A 19,472-nucleotide genomic window follows, 5' to 3' on the forward strand; every position below is an offset into this window, starting at 1 on the left:
GAAAGAGGGGGATTACATAAGCACATTTCTGTTTTTAAAAGTCTTCTCTGGTTGCAGTGAGGTTGGATTACATGGAGAACTAGCATACTACAAAGAAACCAGATAGTAATGGTTATTGTCATACAGGTAGAAAACTATTCTTAAGTGCAGTAGGGTGATGATAGGTAGTTTGAATAATAGTAGAAGGAAGCCAATTGATTTAGCTAGAGCCAGAAAGAAAAAAGAAAGGCATTGTTCAAAAGACTTAAAACATGTTCACCAGTTGAAAAAACAAGTTAAGAATGGTTTGTTGATAATCAAAAGAACACAAAAATACCTGATACAATTGGGTTCATCACTGGGGTTAGTCAAGGAACTGACAGAAAAAGCTGATGTCATTGGAGTTCAAGAAACCATATATTAAATTAAAATGAAATTATCAGAGTGCCAACATTTCTCAATATTTGAAATGTTAATTTGTCCAATTTCAATTGTAAAGAAAACCATCTATTATTAGGGTATTATATAGCAACAGTACATTTTTTTTCATATCTAGTATGAAATAATTCATATCACCACATGTTTTATTGCCTTTGAAATGAAAATATAATAAAGATACTTGTTAGGCCATAATATTAAATTATGTCTCACAGATATATTAAGCCTTTTATATTTAAAGAATGCAAATGAATTTGGTCCCCATTTACTCAGAAAATTTTCACACATACATCCCCAAAATGCTAGGGGATTTTTATTGATCAGCCTGATTTGTTATAAACTTCAGCGTTAATATGTGAAAATGTATTTTCATTGATGTAAGAATATTAATCATAAAAAACTCTATAAAAATTGTGTCTCAGTTTAAAATATGGTAGCAGCCCAATTCAAACACAAGTTTTAGGCATCAGTGAATACAATTAACCAGCCACAAGCACTAAGATTAACAGTCTGAGGCTGGGTGTGGTAGCTCATGCTTGTAACTCCAACACTTTGGGAGTCCAAGGCAGGAGGATCATTAGAGCCCAGGAGTTCAAGACCACCCTGAGCAACAGAGGGAGACCCTATCTCTACAAAAAATTAAAAAAATTAGACAGGCATGGTGGCACATGCCTATAATCCCAGCTACTTGGAAGGGTAAGGTAGAAGAATTGCTTGAGACTGGGAGGTTGTGGGCTACAGAGAGCCAGATCCGAGTTATGGCACACTAGCCTAGATAGCAGTGCGAAACCCCATTTAAATAAAAAAAATTCTGAATTTTCATGCAATATATTACTACAAAAATGTAATTTTTATTATTAAGAAAAGTAGTAATATGTTTAGTTTATCCCATTTAAAGGCATTAATTTTTTTTTTCTCAAGTGTTCCTGGCAGAGAAGAGGACTCTATCCTGCTTTCAGCATTTGCTTTGCTATGAACTGAATTTTATCTCCCACCTTCAATTCACAGGTTGAAGCTCTAAAGGGCAAAATGACTGTATTTGAAAATAGGATCTTGGGGAGGTAATTGAGATTACATGAAGTCTTCCATAAATCTTTCCTTGGTAAAGGCTCTCAGATCCCTTAAAAGTATTTAAACATTGGAGTCAAATTAATTTGCTGTTCTGAAAAGTTCAAGATCAAGGTTCCAGCAGGGTTCCATTTTTGGTAAAGGCTCTCTCTTCCTGGCTCCAGGGAAATGGAAAGGTGGGTGGGCAGTGGGGGGCAGAAAGAGAGAGAGAGAGAGGTTTAATTCCATAGAATTACTATATTTATGTTCTCTCTCTCTCTCCCCCTGTCTTTCTGCCTCCCATCGCCTGCCTTACTTTCCCTTTCCCTGGAGCCAGGAAGAGAGCCTTTACCAAAAACCGAACCCTGCTAAAACCTTCATCTTGGACTTTCCAGCCTCTAAAACTGTTAATATTAATAAACTTCCAAGAAACAGGCTGTCCCTGATATAAATGGCATAAAATTGACAAAAAGAATGATAAATTAATTTCACTCCAATGTTTAAATATTTTAAGGGATTTGAATGCACATTAACTTGCATACTATTTGGTATCTTTACTACAGTATGTAATGTATCTGAAGAATGTACGTGATTACCACAAATACTTTCCTTTAAGTAGTAAATTTTAATTTTAAAAGTGCTTTAAAATTCACTGGAGAAAGTTTTGCCTTTAACTTATTCTTTTATATTGTCACTAATGTCATTAGTCTTCTATGTTTCATGTATGTTCCTTACAAAGGCTGTCCTAATATTATAAAGGAGATACACAGATATCCTGGGAATCTTTTGAAAATACACATTCTGATTCAGTGCATATGGGGTTAGGTCAGAGATTCTGCAGACCTATTAAGCTCCCAGTTAATGCTAATGCTTCTGATCTAGTATTTATATTTTTAGCACAGTATCCAGGTCTTCTAATTTCTTGAAACCATCAGTACTAATTGAAGTTACCTGATTTCTTTGTTGATGGCATCTAGTTGCTCCTGAAGCATCATGGCTAGAGTCTGGGCATCGGAATGACCACTTGGAGAGAGAAGATCCATTGAGCTAAAAATTGTTTCTCTGTCATCATCATCAATATCAGACATTTCAGTGTCACTTTCAAAAGGGTGACTGCTTAGTACTCCAATCTGTTGAGTTCTGTTCCACTCATGATCCCCAAGAGATTTCACCTGAATGGTAAATGAAAAATGCAGAATATTTATCACATTGCTCATGTTCAAAGCGCTAATCTCAAAGACAGCAACAACAACAACAGGCATGTTTTTACAACTGACCTTGCAAAAACTGAACCAATTATTAACATTTTAATTTATTTGCTTCCATAAAATAGTTCCTTGACATCGTAAGTAATGTGAGGGATTAATTGTCAGCATAAATATCAAGATTTTAATAGAAATAAAGATGATAAACTTCTATATGATTTATAGTTTGATCATATTCCAAGGTAACAATTACTTTAAAGCATGTATTTGCAATACTGTTCCTTATTTCCAAATACAGCAATCTTTATTTATTTGTACTTAAGCATTTAAGACTTAAAATAATTAGTCCTCCTATATTTCCTTATTATAAGCTCAGACCACAAATATTATCACATAAGAAATTATACAAGAATTCTCTTCCCAACATTTATTTACATCGATTGTAACAAAATATTATTTAAAATATTGCAAAATTATGTACAGGTATACTCCACAGATATTTCAGGGTTAGTTCTAACAATAGAGTCACACAAATTTATTGATTTCCCAATGAACATAAAAGTTATGCTAATTCTCTACTGAAGTCTATTAAGTGTATAATAGTACTATGTCTAAAAATGAACATACCTTCATTAAAAATACTTTATAGCTAAAAAATGCTAATGATCATCTGAGCCTTAATGTTTTTGCTGGTGAAGGGTATTGCCTTGATGCTGATGGCTGCTGACTGATAAGGGTAGTGGTTGCTGAAGGTTGGGTGACAATTTTTAAAAATAAGACAACAATGAAGTTTGCCACATTGATTGACTCTTCCTTTCATTAACGATTTCTCTGTAACATGGAATGCAGTTTGATGGCGTTTAACCCACAGTAGAACTTCTTTCAAAATTAGAGTTAATCCTCTCACACCCTGCAACTGCCTTATCAATTATGTAATGTAATATTTTGTATCCTTTGTTGTCATTTTAACAATGTTCACCAGGAGTAGATTCCACGTCAAGAAATCATGTTCTGTTCATTCATGAAAAGTAAATCCTCATCTGTTCAAGTTTTATCATGAGATTGCAGCAATTTAGTTGCATTTTCAGGCTCTACTTCTAATTTTAGTTCTCTTGTTATTTTCACCACATCTGCAGTTACTTTCTCCACAGAAGTCTTGAGCCCTTCAAAGTCATCCATGAGGGTTAGAATCAATGTTTTCTTAACTCTTATTAAGGTTGAATTTTTTTTTTTTTTTTTTTTTTTTTGAGAGGGAGTCTTGCTCTGTTGCACATGCTGGAGGGCTTGATCTTGGCTCACTGCAACCTCTGCCTCCTGAGTTCAAGCTATTCTTGTGCCTCAGCCTCCAGAGTAGTAGGGATTGCAGAGGTGCATCTAGCTAATTTTTGTACTTTTAGTAGAGATGAGATTTCACCATGTTGGCCAGGCTGGTCTCTAATTCCCGACCTCAGGTGAGCCACCTGCCTCGGCCTCTCAAAGTGCTGGGATTACAGGTGTGAGCCATCGCGCCTGGTCAAGGTTGATGTTTTGACCTTCTCCCATGAGTCATAAATGTTCTTAATGGCATCTAGAATGATGAATCATTTCCAGAATGTTTTCAATTGGCTTTGCCCCAATCCATCAGAGGAGTCAGTACCTATGGCAGCTATAGCCCTGTGAAATGTATTTCTTAAGTTATAATACTTGAAAGGCAAAATTACTCCTTCATCCATGGGCTACAGAATGAATGTTGTGTTAGCAGGCACGAAAACAACATTAATCTCTTTGAGTATCTCTGTCAGAGGTCTTGGTGGCCAGGTGCATTGTCAATAAGTAGTAATATTTTGAAAGGAATATATATATATATATATTTTCTGAGCAATAAGTCTCAAATGTGTGTTTAAAATATTCAGTGAACCATGCTGTAAACAAATGCGCTGTCATCTAGGCTTTGTTGCTCTTCTCATGGAGCACAGGTAGAGTAGATTTAGCATAATTCTTGAGGGCCCTAGGATTTTCAGTATGGTGAATGAGCATTGGCTTCAACTTAAAAGTCACCAGTTGCATTCATTCACCCCTGTCCTCTGAAGTTTGAAGTCAGGCATTTACTTTTCTTCTCTAGCTATGAAAGTCCTAGTTGGCATCTTCTTCCAATGGAAGGTGATTTCATCTACATTGAAAACCCATTGTTTAGTGTAGTCATTCTCATCAATTATCTTAGCTAGATCTTCTGAATAACTTGTAACAGCTTCTCCATCAGCACTTGCTGCTTCACCTTGCACTTTTATGTTGTGAAGATGACTTCCTTCCTTAAACTTTATGAACTGACCTACCCTCTGCTAGCTTCAAAGTTTTCTTCTGCCTCTTCCTCACCTCTCAGTCTTTATGTAATTGTAGAGAGTTAGGGTCTTGCCCCGGATTATGCTTCGGTTTAAGGGAATGTTGTGCATGCTTTGATTGTTTATCACTAAATGATCACATTTATGTAGACCACTAAAACTTTCTCCATATCAGCGGTAAGGCTGTTTTGTTTTCTTATTTGTGTGTTCACTGGAGTAACACTTGTATGTTCCTTGAAGAACTTTTCCTTTGTAATCACAACTTGGTTGTTTCATGCCAGAAGCCTAGCTTTTGGCCTAACTCAGTTTTTGACATGTCTTCCTCACTAAGTTTAATTGTTTCTAGTTTTGACTTAGAGATGTGCAACTCTTCCTTTCACTTGAACACTTAAGGCTATTGTAGGGTTATTAATTGACCTACTTTCAATATTGTTGTGTTTTGGATAATACAAAGGCCCAAAGAAAGGGAAAGCAATGGGAAATGGCTGTTGGAGCAGAAGTACACACAACATTTATAGATTAAATTCACTGTCTTATATTGGCATGGTTTGTGGCATGCTCAAATTATTACAATAGTAACATCAAATATCACTGTTCACAGATCACCATAACAGATATAATAATAATAATAAACGTTTGAAACATTGCGAGAACTGATGTGGCTCACGCTTATAATCCCAGCACTTTGGGAGGCCGAGGTGGGAGGATCACTTGAGCACAGGAGTTTGAGACCAACCTGGGCAAGATGGTGAAACCCCATCACTACAAAAAAATATAAAAATTAGCTGGGCATAGTGGTACCTGCTTGTGGTCCCAGCTACTTGGGAGACTGAGATGGTAGGATTGCTTAAACTCAGGAATTCAAGGCTGCAGTGAGCCATGATAGTGCCACTGCACTCCAGCCTGGGTGACAGAATAATATTCTGCCTCAAAAAAAAAAAAAAAAAAAGAAAGAAATATTGTGAAAATTGCCAAAATGTGAGACAGAGATACCAAGTGAGCATATGCATTGAAAAAATAGCACCCATAGACTTGCGTGAGGCAGAGTTGTCAGGAACCTTCAATTTGTAAAAAACAGACAAAGTAACAAACATAATGCTTGTGAAATACAATAAAGCGAATCACAGTAAAACAAGGTATATCTGTAATTTTAAGCCCAAGGCATGCTAATTTATATGGTTATGCTTTTTAAATGGATATAAGAAGCCTTCCATTTGAAGTAAGCAATTGACCAGTGTTTTTCAAGCTGTTATCTGAATGAATGAGGAGGTTGGGCATAAAAGAGAGGTCCTAGATCTCTTTTATTCTGCTTTTTAAAAAATTGGTTTTTATTTTTGTGATCATATAAAATGATTTTTATGGAAGGCCATATGATACTTCCCTGAGCATTGAGTTAAGAATTGAGAATCAGAATTAGTATTTGTGTTACAACTTTTGTTGATATCAAGTAGCACTTAATTAATTTGTCACATAATAATGAGAAAATAATTGAGATTAACTTAATGTAGCTTTCATTTGCTCATTTATTTATTCATGTATTCAATAGATATTGAATGCCTACTTTGATGGATTAATTAATACATGACATACTGGTGCCAGTTTAAACCCAAAAGGCATCAAGGGCCTGTGTACAAATATGGACAAACGGATCCAGTTTCAGCTTTCTACTTATGGCTAGCCAGTTTTCCCAGCACCATTTATTAAATAGCAATTCCTTTCCCCATTTCTTGTTTTTGTCAGGTTTGTCAAAGATCGGATGGTTGTAGATGTGTGGTATTATTCTGAGGGCTCTGTTCTGTTCTGTTCCATTGGTCTATATCTCTGTTTTGGTACCAGTACCTTCCTTACACCTTATACAAAAATTAATTCAAGATGGATTAGAGACTTAAATGTTAGACCTAAAACCATAAAAACCCTAGAAGAAAATCTAGGCAATAGCATTCAGGACATAGGCATGGGCAAGGACTTCATGTCTAAAACACCAAAAGTAATGGCAACAAAAGCCAAAATTGACAAATGGGATCTAATTAAACTAAAGAGCTTCTGCACAGCAAAAGAAACCACCATCAGAGTGAACAGGCAACCTACAGAATGGGAGAAAATTTTTGCAGTCTACTCTTCTGACAAAGGGCTAATATCCAGAACCTACGAATAACTCAAACAAATTTACAAGAAAAAAACAAACAACCCCATCAGAAAGTGGGCAAAGGATATGAACAGACACTTCTGAAAAGAAGACATGCGTACAGCCAACAGACACAGGAAAAAATGCTCATCATCACTGGCCCTCAGAGAAATGCAAATCAAAACCACAATGAGATACCATCTCACACCAGTTAGAATGATGATTATTAAAAAGTCAGGAAACAACAGGTGCTGGAGAGGATGTGGAGAAATAGGAACACTTTTATACTGTTGGTGGGAGTGTAAATAGTTCAACCATTGTGGAAGACAGTGTGGTGATTCCTCAGGGATCTAGAACTAGAAATACCATTTGACCCAGCCATCCTATTACTGGGTATATACCCAAAGGATTATAAATCATGCTGCTATCAAGACATATACATACATATGTTTATTGTGGCACTATTCACAATAGTAAAGACTTGGAACCAACCCAAATGTCCATCAATGACAGACTGGATTAAGAAAATGTGGCACATATACACCATGGAATACTATGCAGCCATAAAAAAGGATGAGTTCATGTCCTTTGTAGGGACATGGATGCAGCTGGAAACCATCATTCTCAGCAAACTATCACAAGAACAGAAAACCAAACACTGCATGTTCTCACTCATAGGTGGGAACTGAACAATGAGAACACTTGGACACAGGAAGGGGAACATCACAGACTGGGGCCTGTTGTGGGGTGGGGGGAGTGGGGAGGGATAGCATTAGGAGATATACCTAATGTAAATGATGAGTTAATGGGTGCAGCACACCAACATGGCACCTGTATACATATGTAGCAAACCTGCATGTTGTGCACATGTACCCTAGAACATAAAGTATATTAAAAAAAATTTAAAAATTAAAAAAAAGTATATCTTATGTGCCCCCCCCAAAAAAATATAAGGACAAATGGATTATATAGTATTTGGCATACATAAAAGTGGTTGAAAGAATGAACTATACTTAGGCACCAAAGGACTATTTTACTTCTCTATAAAATACAACTACATTACTCAACAAACATAGCTTGCAAATTTTAAATTAAGTTATTGACTGAATAGAAGGCTAGCACTGTCCCTTATCATTAATAGTTCTTTGTGAACACAGGAATAGACTATGTACATTTTCTTCAGAGTGTTTTTAAAATACTAATTTTAATTAAATTAATTTGAATGAACAACATGAATGCCATTGCTCAAGTGCCCAAGAAAATCCAAAGACTACATGTTTGGCAAGGTAGTATAATAGTTAATATTACACTACTAATAGTATTGGAAACCACACAAATATAGGCCCACGTTTTGACTCCATCACTTTGCTACCAGTGCAATATTTAACATTTAACTTTTCTGAGCCTCAGTATTTTTATGTCTGAAGTTAGTATACAAGTAGTACCAACTTCATAATGTTATATGAATAAATACATGGGAAATGCTTATTCAATTTTGGGCCCATAGTTGGGGCTTTATGTTACTTATATAGATATATTATTTTAAAGTCACACTCTGTGTTTCAAATTAATAAAAATGCTAGCATTTTCTAATTATCTCAGTGTTAAAATTCTATCCAAAATGAAGTGATCTATTTAAATAAAACTAGAGAAGAGTTGAAGTTAAAAGATTAACCTTTGGCTCATCTCTTCGCACACCCATGCGGCCTCTCCTTGGTCTTCTTATTACTTTAGTTGTTCTGTAATCAGACTGGCTGTCCACTAGAGATCCCACTGAATACCGCAACTCAGCTGAGGCGTCTAGATGAGTTCTGGAAAAAAGGAAAAATATAAAATAATCCAATCTCAAAAATTAAACTTACCAGGAAATTACTATCTGCTGTTTCACTAGCAATAAAGCAGAAGTCCTCAAGGAAATAAACCTCAAGAAAGAAAACTGATAAATTGTCATGACTCTGAGGCCTCTTTAGAGACTTATGTCAGAAGCTGCAATCTTAGGTCCATTCCTGAAAGTCAAGTGCATTTTCTTCTTTTAGAATATACAGTACTTATAACCTTTCTGTTTAGTATCATTTCCAAATGCAGTAGTAAAATGAATCATAATAAGACTGATAATCAAAATCCATTAGGTTCAATTCTGGCAATTTAATTTGAGATCTTTTGTGTATATCACAATATATGCTATTGCTTACTGTGTTTAAGTATTTCTGATAAATCTAGCCAAAAATGTCTAAAATTTGGGGGTCTCAGAACTTTTCCAATTTTAAAATGTTTGGAGAAATCTATTCACACATTGTCTATTTTTCACATTCTATTTTTCAATTTAGAGAATCAACAAAATGCTTAAATTTAGATAGACCCAAAGCTTATGGTCTTAGTTTTATAAAAGAAAATAGGATATACTACTAAAAGTATTTTTTAAAAGTTTTTGATAAGACATTGTTTCAAAAGGATGAAGAAAAATCTTTTCATAAGCACATTTCATTCTTAAATCTGTTTAAAGATGAAAGAGTAGGAAAATTTTAGCTGGAAAGTATCATTACACTAGTTTTCAATAAACATGGCAAATAAAGTACCCTATAATCAAAGTCCAGGCATATTACTTATATGTGGATTTATAGCAAATTCATTCTATTGTTACAATAATGATGATGATAATAACAGCGACATCATGCTGCCCTATAAAATGAAATAACAAATCCATCATCAGTAGGAAATACACTTAAAGCTGTTAGTTCTGTTGAATTTGAGGCTCCTGCTGATTGACTATACTCTCTTTTTAAGTTATCCTTGTGAACAAAGACAAGCACTTCCAAATATTTTGTAACATTAAAAAGGGGAGGTGAGGTTTGGGTGTTTGCAACAACGGAAGACACTAACTTAAGAAAGTTCTTGTTTTACCAATGGGACACTGAAACCAAAGAACTGAAAAGTTATCCCTCAAATAAGTGACAGCTATTGTTTTTGTAGCAATATACTTGAGACTTAATGAAGTAAACAGGTTTTATCATGGATAAGTTACATAAAAAAAAACAACAAGGCCATATTCATAAAGGACACAACTCTCTGTCTTTATCTGTTGGGCAGAGGCTCTAAGTTTCATGAAGAACAAAGATCAGATTTTAGTTACCTTCCTATGTCCAGGAAGGCGTTCCTAGCACATAATAAGCACTTCATAGATATCTGGCAAGATGATAAATACATGAAATGATTATAATACAGGCTTAAACTATCTTGCTCTGAACAGTCTGGGTTCCTTTTTCCTGTGGCTGCTTACCTTAATGTCCCTTTAGGTATCACAGCGGAGTTTCTAACGTTAGAACTCATCATTCTATGAGCATTGTTTTCTTGTTGATTTATCTCACAACTCCAGATAATTCATTAAAAAAAAAAAAAAAAAAGCAAAACACAGATCTAATCATGTAAATTTCCTGCTTAAAATTATTCAATGTCCTTAAAGGACCTCTGTAATTTGGACCTTTGCCACTTTCCAGTTTCATTTTAAGGTACTCTCTGCATAACTTTTCATACAGCTATATTGACTTTCTTTCAATTCCAGTAACTCACACTTTCTTTTCATTTCTTTGAACATGCTTTGTTTGTTTGTTTGTTTTTGATTGTTAGTTTTCTCCTGAAAACAGTCTCAACACATGTGGTTAACAGTTTTAAGGTCTCAGTTTAAAAATACTATTGCCATCTACTATTCTAGCTCCTAGTATTCTTTTTATTATAACAGTCCTCACACTCATCTCTCTCCTCTTTTTTCCAGTTCTCTGAGATAGTTCTCTAACAGGAGAAAATAGAGGCAATATTATCATGCTAGTTCAATTTCTAAATCATTCTAGGTGTTCAATATTTTGAAAGGCTTTTGGAAGGGCTAAGTCACAAAATAGGTATCAGTTCATTTAAGCAATGAACCCTGTAGTTTCTCCTCCTGAATCTCCTGTTCTTTAATCTCATTTAAGAACTAGCATAAATAAGTCAGGTAAGAATTTTTTTAGAGAAAACCCATTACCCATCGCTCTGCTTTCTGGAGTGTCCTCTGTTGTCCTTTCCAATTACCCAGATTCTACCTTTTTTCAGAGTTGAGCCAAATCAAGCCCTTTTTAGTCACTCTGGAACTCATTTTACTTTCTTCTCGATGAGATATTAAGAGACAAGAGTGGTCACTGAGATTCACTCGCCTAGCTTATCTCTCCTCACCTCCCTACCTATTAGATCAAAACTTAGTAGACTGAGTTCTCACGCACCTCCTATTTCCATTATTGTTTTTACAAAATTATTTGTCCTCAGAAGCATGGATGTTCTATAAATAACTGTTTAATAAACATTCAGTTATCCTGTAACTTATTATAAGTTCTGTTTAGCTAGCTTACCTTATTTCTATAATACTTTATACTTGTAATATGATTTACTATACATACTATGCATATAATATGATTTACTATAATGCTTACTTGTCTTATTTTATCTGCAAGGCAAGCCTGTGAGATAATCAGAAAAATATCATTTATGCCTATTTAGGTACAAATATGTATTTATTTAGAATGTTATTAAGGAAAACGGGTTTTCCAAAATCAAGTAGCTTGTAATTATCTGTCTGAGTCCTGGGAATGTGGATTGTCTTATTCTTGGTCTAGGGTTCCTTCCACTACAACCTGTTGATCAAAGAATAATTGTTCTATATAGGCTCAATCATCCTTCATTGTAGATAAATGTCACATTGTTAGGCTGCCCATAATGACTCAGTGCAGTGATAGACTTTTAGACAACACTTTGAAACTCTGTATTTTGAGACCTAAGGTCAAACAAATAAGGAACTGATCATTTGTTCTTATTCATATATATTTAATCTATTGATTCAATAATGCTTATTCTATGCATTGACTCCCTTGATATTTTATCAGTTCTTCTCCTTCTCCACCATCCTCGTTATAATAATCATAACCATGTGAACACATACCATTGAAATAATAATTTCAGTTCATATATAAAAATCAGAATCTTAAAAATTTGAAAAATAAGAATGATTTTCTCAATTAGTGACTTACATATATAAAAGTTTCTTGGATGTTTTTATGCCTGCCAAACTGTTTCTCATATTAAATTGAGTACGGAAATACTTAAAATATTAAATATTGCTTTTCCTTATTGAAAAGAGTTTAAGACACTTTAAGATTTTTTATTTGAATTTTTATTTGAGCATCTGAAACCAGATATTCAATTATTCATTCAATAATATATCTTGAGAGCATACTATCTACAAAATAGTTTTTTAGGTCTTGAGATTATGGTAGTTATCAAAACAAATACTCTGGTGGAGTTAACTTTCTAAAGATGAACATTACACCAAGAAAGATGGACTTTTCCTAAAAGCCTTTGGTAGTGGAAAGTTTCAAACAGCTGCTATTATTCTGTGTTGCCTAGTAAATACATGTTTAAATGAGTGAGTCCTTCTAGGACTTCTAAACAATTTTAAATAAAACAACTCAAACACAAAAGGAAATTATATATGAATTATTAACATATCTATCTATCTATCTATCTATCTATCTATCTATCTATCTATCTATCAATCATCTATCAAGTAAGTTGACATCCCTTGCTTATTTTTCTTAAGATGAGATAGTGAATCAAAGTAGATGAGTATGGCTAAATTTATTTGAAGTTTTTTTTTCTTTTTTTTTTTAACCTGATTCATTTCTCTTTTCCTCTTTTTTTGCAATTACTTTACCGAAATAGGTAACTGCTAAGTGACCGTAATCAATAATATTTGTTTAGTCACAATAAGCATTGAACATATTTCCGCCTGTTTTTACACTGAACACGTGTAGAAAATTTTATGTTGAATTCAATTTCTGTATTGAACACATACAGAGAAAAGGGCTGACGCCTCTTCTTGCAATGAGATGCAATATCTCTGTACACAGTTCAATTTCTTCATTTAAGAATCTTTTAATATATTTCTATCTATATAATGAAATGTAGAATACAAAAGGTAATAATTTAATTTTTTATTGATTACAGAAATAATTTCTAAATTAAAAAGTTATTTTTGAAGTAAAAACTGTAAATCAGTGAAGAGTCAAAACATGGTAATGACTAGTGAGCAATAAGAAGTACTGATATATTTTAGTTGAGGACATATGAAACCATAAGGGAATTCATGTTGATTTTCAGTGAACTAGAGATAAGCTTTTAGTTTAATGTTACCTTGATATTGTGGGTTCAATTAAAGAGCCAGTTCTCATTTTCAGTTGGTCAAGTTCAGATCTCAGCTTTTCAATTTCTTCTGCTAATCTTTCCTAAAAAATCAAAACAGTGTTACTCCGATGCCAGTAATATCAGCAACTAATTATGATAAATCAGTCTTAATGGTTTTTTTAAAAAGGAAAAACTGAGGATATATTTTTATTAAAGATCATTACACATAATAATAAAGCATGCCAAAATTTTCCCCTTGTAATAAAAAATGTGGATAGCAGAAATCAATAAAAAATTATCTACAATCCCTGGCATTCACTAATCCTGAATATTTGAAAATTCAAGGGAATATTAAAATTATGACCAGCTATGTAGACGTCACTTAAAAACGCAGAGTAGAAATCATATCTATTTTTGAAAATAAAGAAAATGTCTTTTTTCTACAGTAAATGAAGAATTTCCAATATTCTACAAGGGTTAAAGGACATACAGGTGAAGGAAAAAGAGGATTGGTTTGGAAGAAAAAGCAAACTCAACTCTCTGGCTTTTACTCTGTAAGAGATAGGCAACAATTGGAGGATTTTTTAAAAAAATATGTATGTATGTATGTACGTATGTATGTATGTATGTATTTATTTATTTTAAGACACAGCCTCACTCTGTCACTGAGGCTGGAGTGCACCTTAAAAAATAAAGTTAACAACTGATTAGCTTGATATTGGCACAATTACTTGTACTTAATGATAATTTTTTCAAATTGACATTATAGGTTCTGGTCTGTAAATTTAGGAAGATAAGGGTTGTCTTAGAGCTTTATTTAACTGCTCATGTAAGCATTCAATTTGGTTTTAATGATTATAACTTTTATATCGTTATACAGGTCTAAATGTATCACTCTAGATTTTTTCTACTATTGTTTTTCCCCTCCCCAGTGGCTAGTGCTTGATATTTTACTTTACTCAAACTTCTTTTCTTACCACACTTTTTTTTTTGTCAATGTGGCCTTTGCAATGTTTCTCTTCTCTGTTCTTTTTATTCTCACTACCTCACTACCATCCTACTCTAAGCCCTTTTTATCTTTTTCCTGAATGATTTTTACCAGCTTCAGTCTCTTTCCTACACGTTTCTCTGCCAGACATGTAATTTTAAAACACATGTACAATAAACTAACACGTTGCTTTAAAATGTTCAATAGTTTCTTATTGATTTGTAACTATCTTTGTTCATTATTTTCACAAAAGTGCGGTGAGTACCTCTTGTGTGTCAGGCACCTGAGATACAGTAGTGAGCTGAAAAATGTCTTGCCCTCTTGCAATTTAGAATTTAGTAGAAAAGATGAACAATAAACAAGCAGGAATATAGGAATATACAATGTTGTTAGGAAGGAGAAAATGGGAGTAATGGAAGGGCTTTTCAGTAAAGTGATACTTGAGCAATGACCTAAATAAAGGAGAAATTAAAAAATGAGACTCTTAGGAAAAGGCATGGCAGATAAAAGCAACAGCACGTGCATATGCCTGTTAGTGGAAATGGAGTAGAGGGTAGGGAGTCCAGTGTGGCTGGATTGGAGAGGTTAAATAGACAAGTAGAGGATACTTTTTAAAAGTATGATTGCAGAACTCAGGAAGGGTAGTCCTAAAAGAGGTTGTAAACCACTTCAAACTCTCTGGCTTTTACTCTGCATGAGATGGGCAACAATTGGAGGATTTAAAAAAAATTCTTTCGGCCGGGCGCGGTGGCTCAAGCCTGTAATCCCAGCACTTTGGGAGGCCGAGATGGGCGGATCACGAGGTCAGGAGATCGAGACCATCCTGGCTAACACGGTGAAACCCCGTCTCTACTAAGAAATACAAAAAATAGCCGGGCGAGGTGGCGGGCGCCTGTAGTCCCAGCTACTCGGGAGGCTGAGGCCGGAGAATGGCGTGAACCCGGGAGGCGGAGCTTGCAGTGAGCTGAGATCCGGCCACTGCACTCCAGCCTGGGCTACAGAGCGAGACTCCGTCTCAAAAAAAAAAAAAAAAAAAAATTCTTTCATTTATTTATTCATTTAAAGACAGGGTCTCACTTTGTCACCTAAACTGGAGTGCAGTTTTGTGATCACAGCTCATTGCAGCCTTGAACTCCCGGGCTCAAGTAATCCTCTAGCCTCAGCCTTCCAAGTAGTTAGGAGGACTACAGGTGTGTACCACTGCACCTGGGTAATTTGTTTTTATTTTTTACTTTTGTAAAGATGGGGTCTTGCTATGTTTCCCGGATTTTCTAGCAGAGAAGTGGCATGATCACTCTAATGGCTGTGAAATAGATTGTCAAGTTAAATTGGGAGGTAGAAAAGAGGAAATTTTTAGGCAACAGAGTAATGGCTTGGACAAGATTGGTGTTAGGGTAAGACTGGCTATATTTTGCTACATTGTGAGAGCAGAACTAAGAGGATTTGATATTGGACTAGATGAGGGACATGAAATAAACATAGGGGTCAAGACTGAGTCCAAGTTTTTTAGCCTGAGTAACTGAAAGAAAGAAATTGTAATTAAGATTGACTGAGAAGACTGCTGGTGTGTTAGGTTAGGTGGTGGTGGTGTTCGATGTGTGGGAGTGGGGTAAGAATAGATTGGCATGTTACATTTGAGGTACATAGGTGTCCAAATGGAGATATTGAGTTGGCACTAGAATATAAAATCTCTCTCAGGGAAGAGGACCCAGTAGGTAATCTAAATTTGAATGTGCTCAATTTACAGATGGTGTTTAAATACAGGAGATCAGATGAGGTCACTAAGGGCAAATCAGAGAGAAGAAAGGACAGCTATCTAGAAACTTTAAATTTTAGAGATAAAGATGGAAAGGGAAACACTGAGAAAGAGGTTGAGCCTATAGAGGGTTTTGCTGATAATGGACTGTGAGTACAGTTAGTTCAGTGGAAATTTGAGGAATTATAGAAGATGTGGTCAGATTAGTGAATGTGCCCATCTAAATGGGATGATAGTTCAGAAATGAGGTATAACCTGGGATTTACTCTCTGTGGAGACTGACATAAGCAAGGATGCAAAGCATGATATGATTAGTACTCTTGGTTGCTTAGGCAGATTGTTGGAGTTACAAGACTTCGGTAGGTGGTGGGGGAGTGGGTTCTGGGGATATTGCCAAGAGCACACAGAGCTTTGGATAACATCACACACATAACAACATCTAGTCCAAAATTCACAATCTGCTCAAAAACTACTTCTTTAAATACATACCAGTCACAGTAAACTTCTGATGATTCATCAAATCAACCATCTTGATTTTCTTTGTGCTGTTGCAGAGGATTCATCCTCTACCTAGAATCTTCTACCTTTATTAAGATCATATATGTCTTTAAGAGGCTCCTAAAAATGTAATCTCCTGTGTTGTCATTGTGAACTACCTCAGAAAGAATCAGATACTATCTTCTAGGTCCCATATAACATTGTTCTAAAGACCTATCTTTCAGGAGATTGTGGACACCTTGACTATAGAATTAAATAGTTATTTTTAATTGCATCATAATATGCAGCATCCAGTAGGGTTAAATGAATAATTGTTCTTTTTCATTTATTCTTCATCTTTTCCAATACCTTCTATATCCCATACTATCCCTTCCTCCCTCCCTCCCTCCCTTCCTTCTTTCCTTCCTTCCCTCTCTCCCTCCTCCCTTCCCTCCCCTCCCTTCCCTCCCTTCCTTCTTCCCCCCTCCCTTCTTTTCTTCATTCCCCTTTTCCCTTCCTTCTCTCTCTCCATTTCTTCTATCTTTTCTCAACACACAATTACAGATCACTTCTTAAGTTAGCAATCCTATCTTCTTTAACAAAATAAGATAAAATTGCTAACAATAACTTTACAGGCTAATAAGAAAAATACATATTAGCAACTACCATTAAAATTTCACAATCTGCCCTTAGTTTCCTCTTCTACCACATACCCTACAACAGTAATAATTGATTTCAGACAAATAGTTGTGCCTATTATTTAAAATGTCACACTAATTACCCATCCCCTCCCCCCACCAAGCACCTGTGATCATACCACATGCACTATGTTTGAAAGCCTTGCATCAGAGTCCTACTTTCCCTTAAATCTTAAGTCAAGTCCCTCCTTCCTGAAGTCTTCTTCACAGCAGCATTATATTATGGTCTTTCCTACCTGTAGCTCTTACTGTCTACTTCACTAATTTGGCACTTGGCATCTGCTACTCTGCATCTCCACTGGTTTGTAAAGGCTGTGTTCTCTCTCCTCAATTAGAACTTTTTAGCTACTTTGGAACTAGGATTATATTCAGACATATATAACTTAGCATAATTCTTATATATAATAGTATTTAATATATTTCTGCTGAAAGACTATCTAAAACTAGGCATAAATTAGTGCATATATTTTAATTCTATTTATATAAGGCATAAAGCAAGATAAAACCATTTTTTAATGTTATAAGTCAAGATAGTGATTATCCTTTAATGGAAGAGTATGAGTATAGACTAATCTGGGGGGAGTTTCTGGAATGCAAATTTTTGGTGAATTTGGGTTGCAAAGATTCATCAAGCTCTCCCTCTCTATGTACACTCTTCTGCAGGTATAATAAAAATGTTAAAATTGTTTTACAAAGATAGCATACTAAAATTATTTTTTCAAATTTATTTTACAACAAAACATTCATCAGTGGAATAGAAAATAAAAATAGAAAAATGGGCCAAAAATGTAAGTTTCCATTATACCTTATCATGTAAAGATTCTTCAAGATTCTTTCTGAAAGTTTCTGATTCTTGAATTAAAACATTCTAAAAAAAGAAAATAGCAGAAATAATTAATAAATTAAACATAAAATACTTAAATATATATTGATTAATATTCTATCACTCAAGAATCCTCTTAGATTTGTTCCTTAGTACAGGTATTTCATGGAAATCACACTTTGATGAAATTTTCAAACATGAGACCTTCACATTTAAAAAAATATGTAATTTAAATGGAAAATGTTATTTTGTAACACTTGAATGAACAAATGAAATAAATGTTTTTAAAGCTATTTCTGTTTGCCTTTTCTCAGACTACATTTTAAATTGGAAACTATTGGTTATTCTTCAAATAAGAAAAAGTGAGCAACAAGCTAAATCTTAGAGGTGTTATAAAGAATTCAGAAGAACTCACTTCTATTATCTGAAGAAAGAAGAAATCAGGAAATCATATTCTTAAAAATTTAACTTTCTGGACATCTACTGCAATGTGGAATTAATAATTCATAATGATACTTAAATTATTAGAGAAATAACAAATTCTAGCTACTCATAAACCTAATATTACATGTCACAAAGTCATGTGGAAATATGTTGGCATCATCGATACTTAAAATAAACCTTGCCAGAAAATTATTTTTGTTGTTAAAAAGTATTTATTTTTCTACAAAACACACAAATACTATAAGGCATTATTTAAAATAATGTATTCTTTTCATATTTATAGAGTAAAATTAAACTAAGAGTGTAGTAATTCCACAGTGGCCACGTATTTGAAGTTGTATGAGAGGAAGTCATGTCTTATAACTTTCTAATGGGTAAATTAATCAAACTACTTTAACTTTTCATCAAAACATTTTCCCTATTTTGGTTTATTTTATGCACTAATGGAAAATGTCTAGCTAAAATAGTGACTGGCATTTAACCTAAATTTCCAAAATGATATGATCATCTGGGTTTTTTACCCTACCTTAATTTATGCTCTGGAATTGGTAACCAGCTCTCATAACTCTTGCTGGTCTGGTAGCTGCCAACTATCAATGAGACATATGTAACTGTAAATCACATTGCAGACTGTAGAGAAGCACTATTTCTGAAATAATGCAGCTGAAAATACTGGGTTCCTAAACCCTCTACTGGCATTGATACTGGTTCTTCTGATTATATAAACTCACTTACATTTTGACTTTTAGACTGGTGTGTAGATATCAGTCACTTGACACATGAATATTTCAAATCACCTCCCCCCACCAAAAAGTATTGACTTGTGTCTCATCACTTTTTTATTTTGCATACCAGGTAGAGGATAAATAAAATATTTTCATCATAAAAGCACAGCATATTTTACTACATTTGCCTCATATGAACATGCCAATATAAAATATTTATATCTCATGCAATTTTTATATTCATC

General features: G+C 34.4%; 1 protein-coding gene across 10 annotated transcripts in view; it reads right to left on the minus strand.

Moving 5' to 3' along the window:
• Nucleotides 1-19,472, minus strand: part of PPFIA2 (PTPRF interacting protein alpha 2) — a 516,020-nt gene that overhangs the window by 93,353 nt on the left and 403,195 nt on the right. For 9 of the 10 annotated variants that reach the window (XM_025402781.1, XM_025402785.1, XM_025402783.1 and 6 more), the window contains 4 exons: nt 18,041-18,103; nt 13,326-13,417; nt 8,788-8,923; nt 2,416-2,636 (listed from right to left, as the gene is read on the minus strand). In XM_025402781.1, the coding sequence (XP_025258566.1) occupies nt 2,416-2,636; nt 8,788-8,923; nt 13,326-13,417; nt 18,041-18,103 (512 nt within the window). Of the gene's footprint in view, nt 1-2,415; nt 2,637-8,787; nt 8,924-13,325; nt 13,418-18,040; nt 18,104-19,028; nt 19,093-19,472 lie in introns of all 10 variants that reach the window. The other variant, XM_025402790.1, reaches the window with a different exon arrangement.

This window comes from Theropithecus gelada, chromosome 11 (genome assembly GCF_003255815.1).
Source record: "Theropithecus gelada isolate Dixy chromosome 11, Tgel_1.0, whole genome shotgun sequence".
NCBI classification, from domain to species: Eukaryota; Metazoa; Chordata; class Mammalia; order Primates; family Cercopithecidae; genus Theropithecus; species Theropithecus gelada.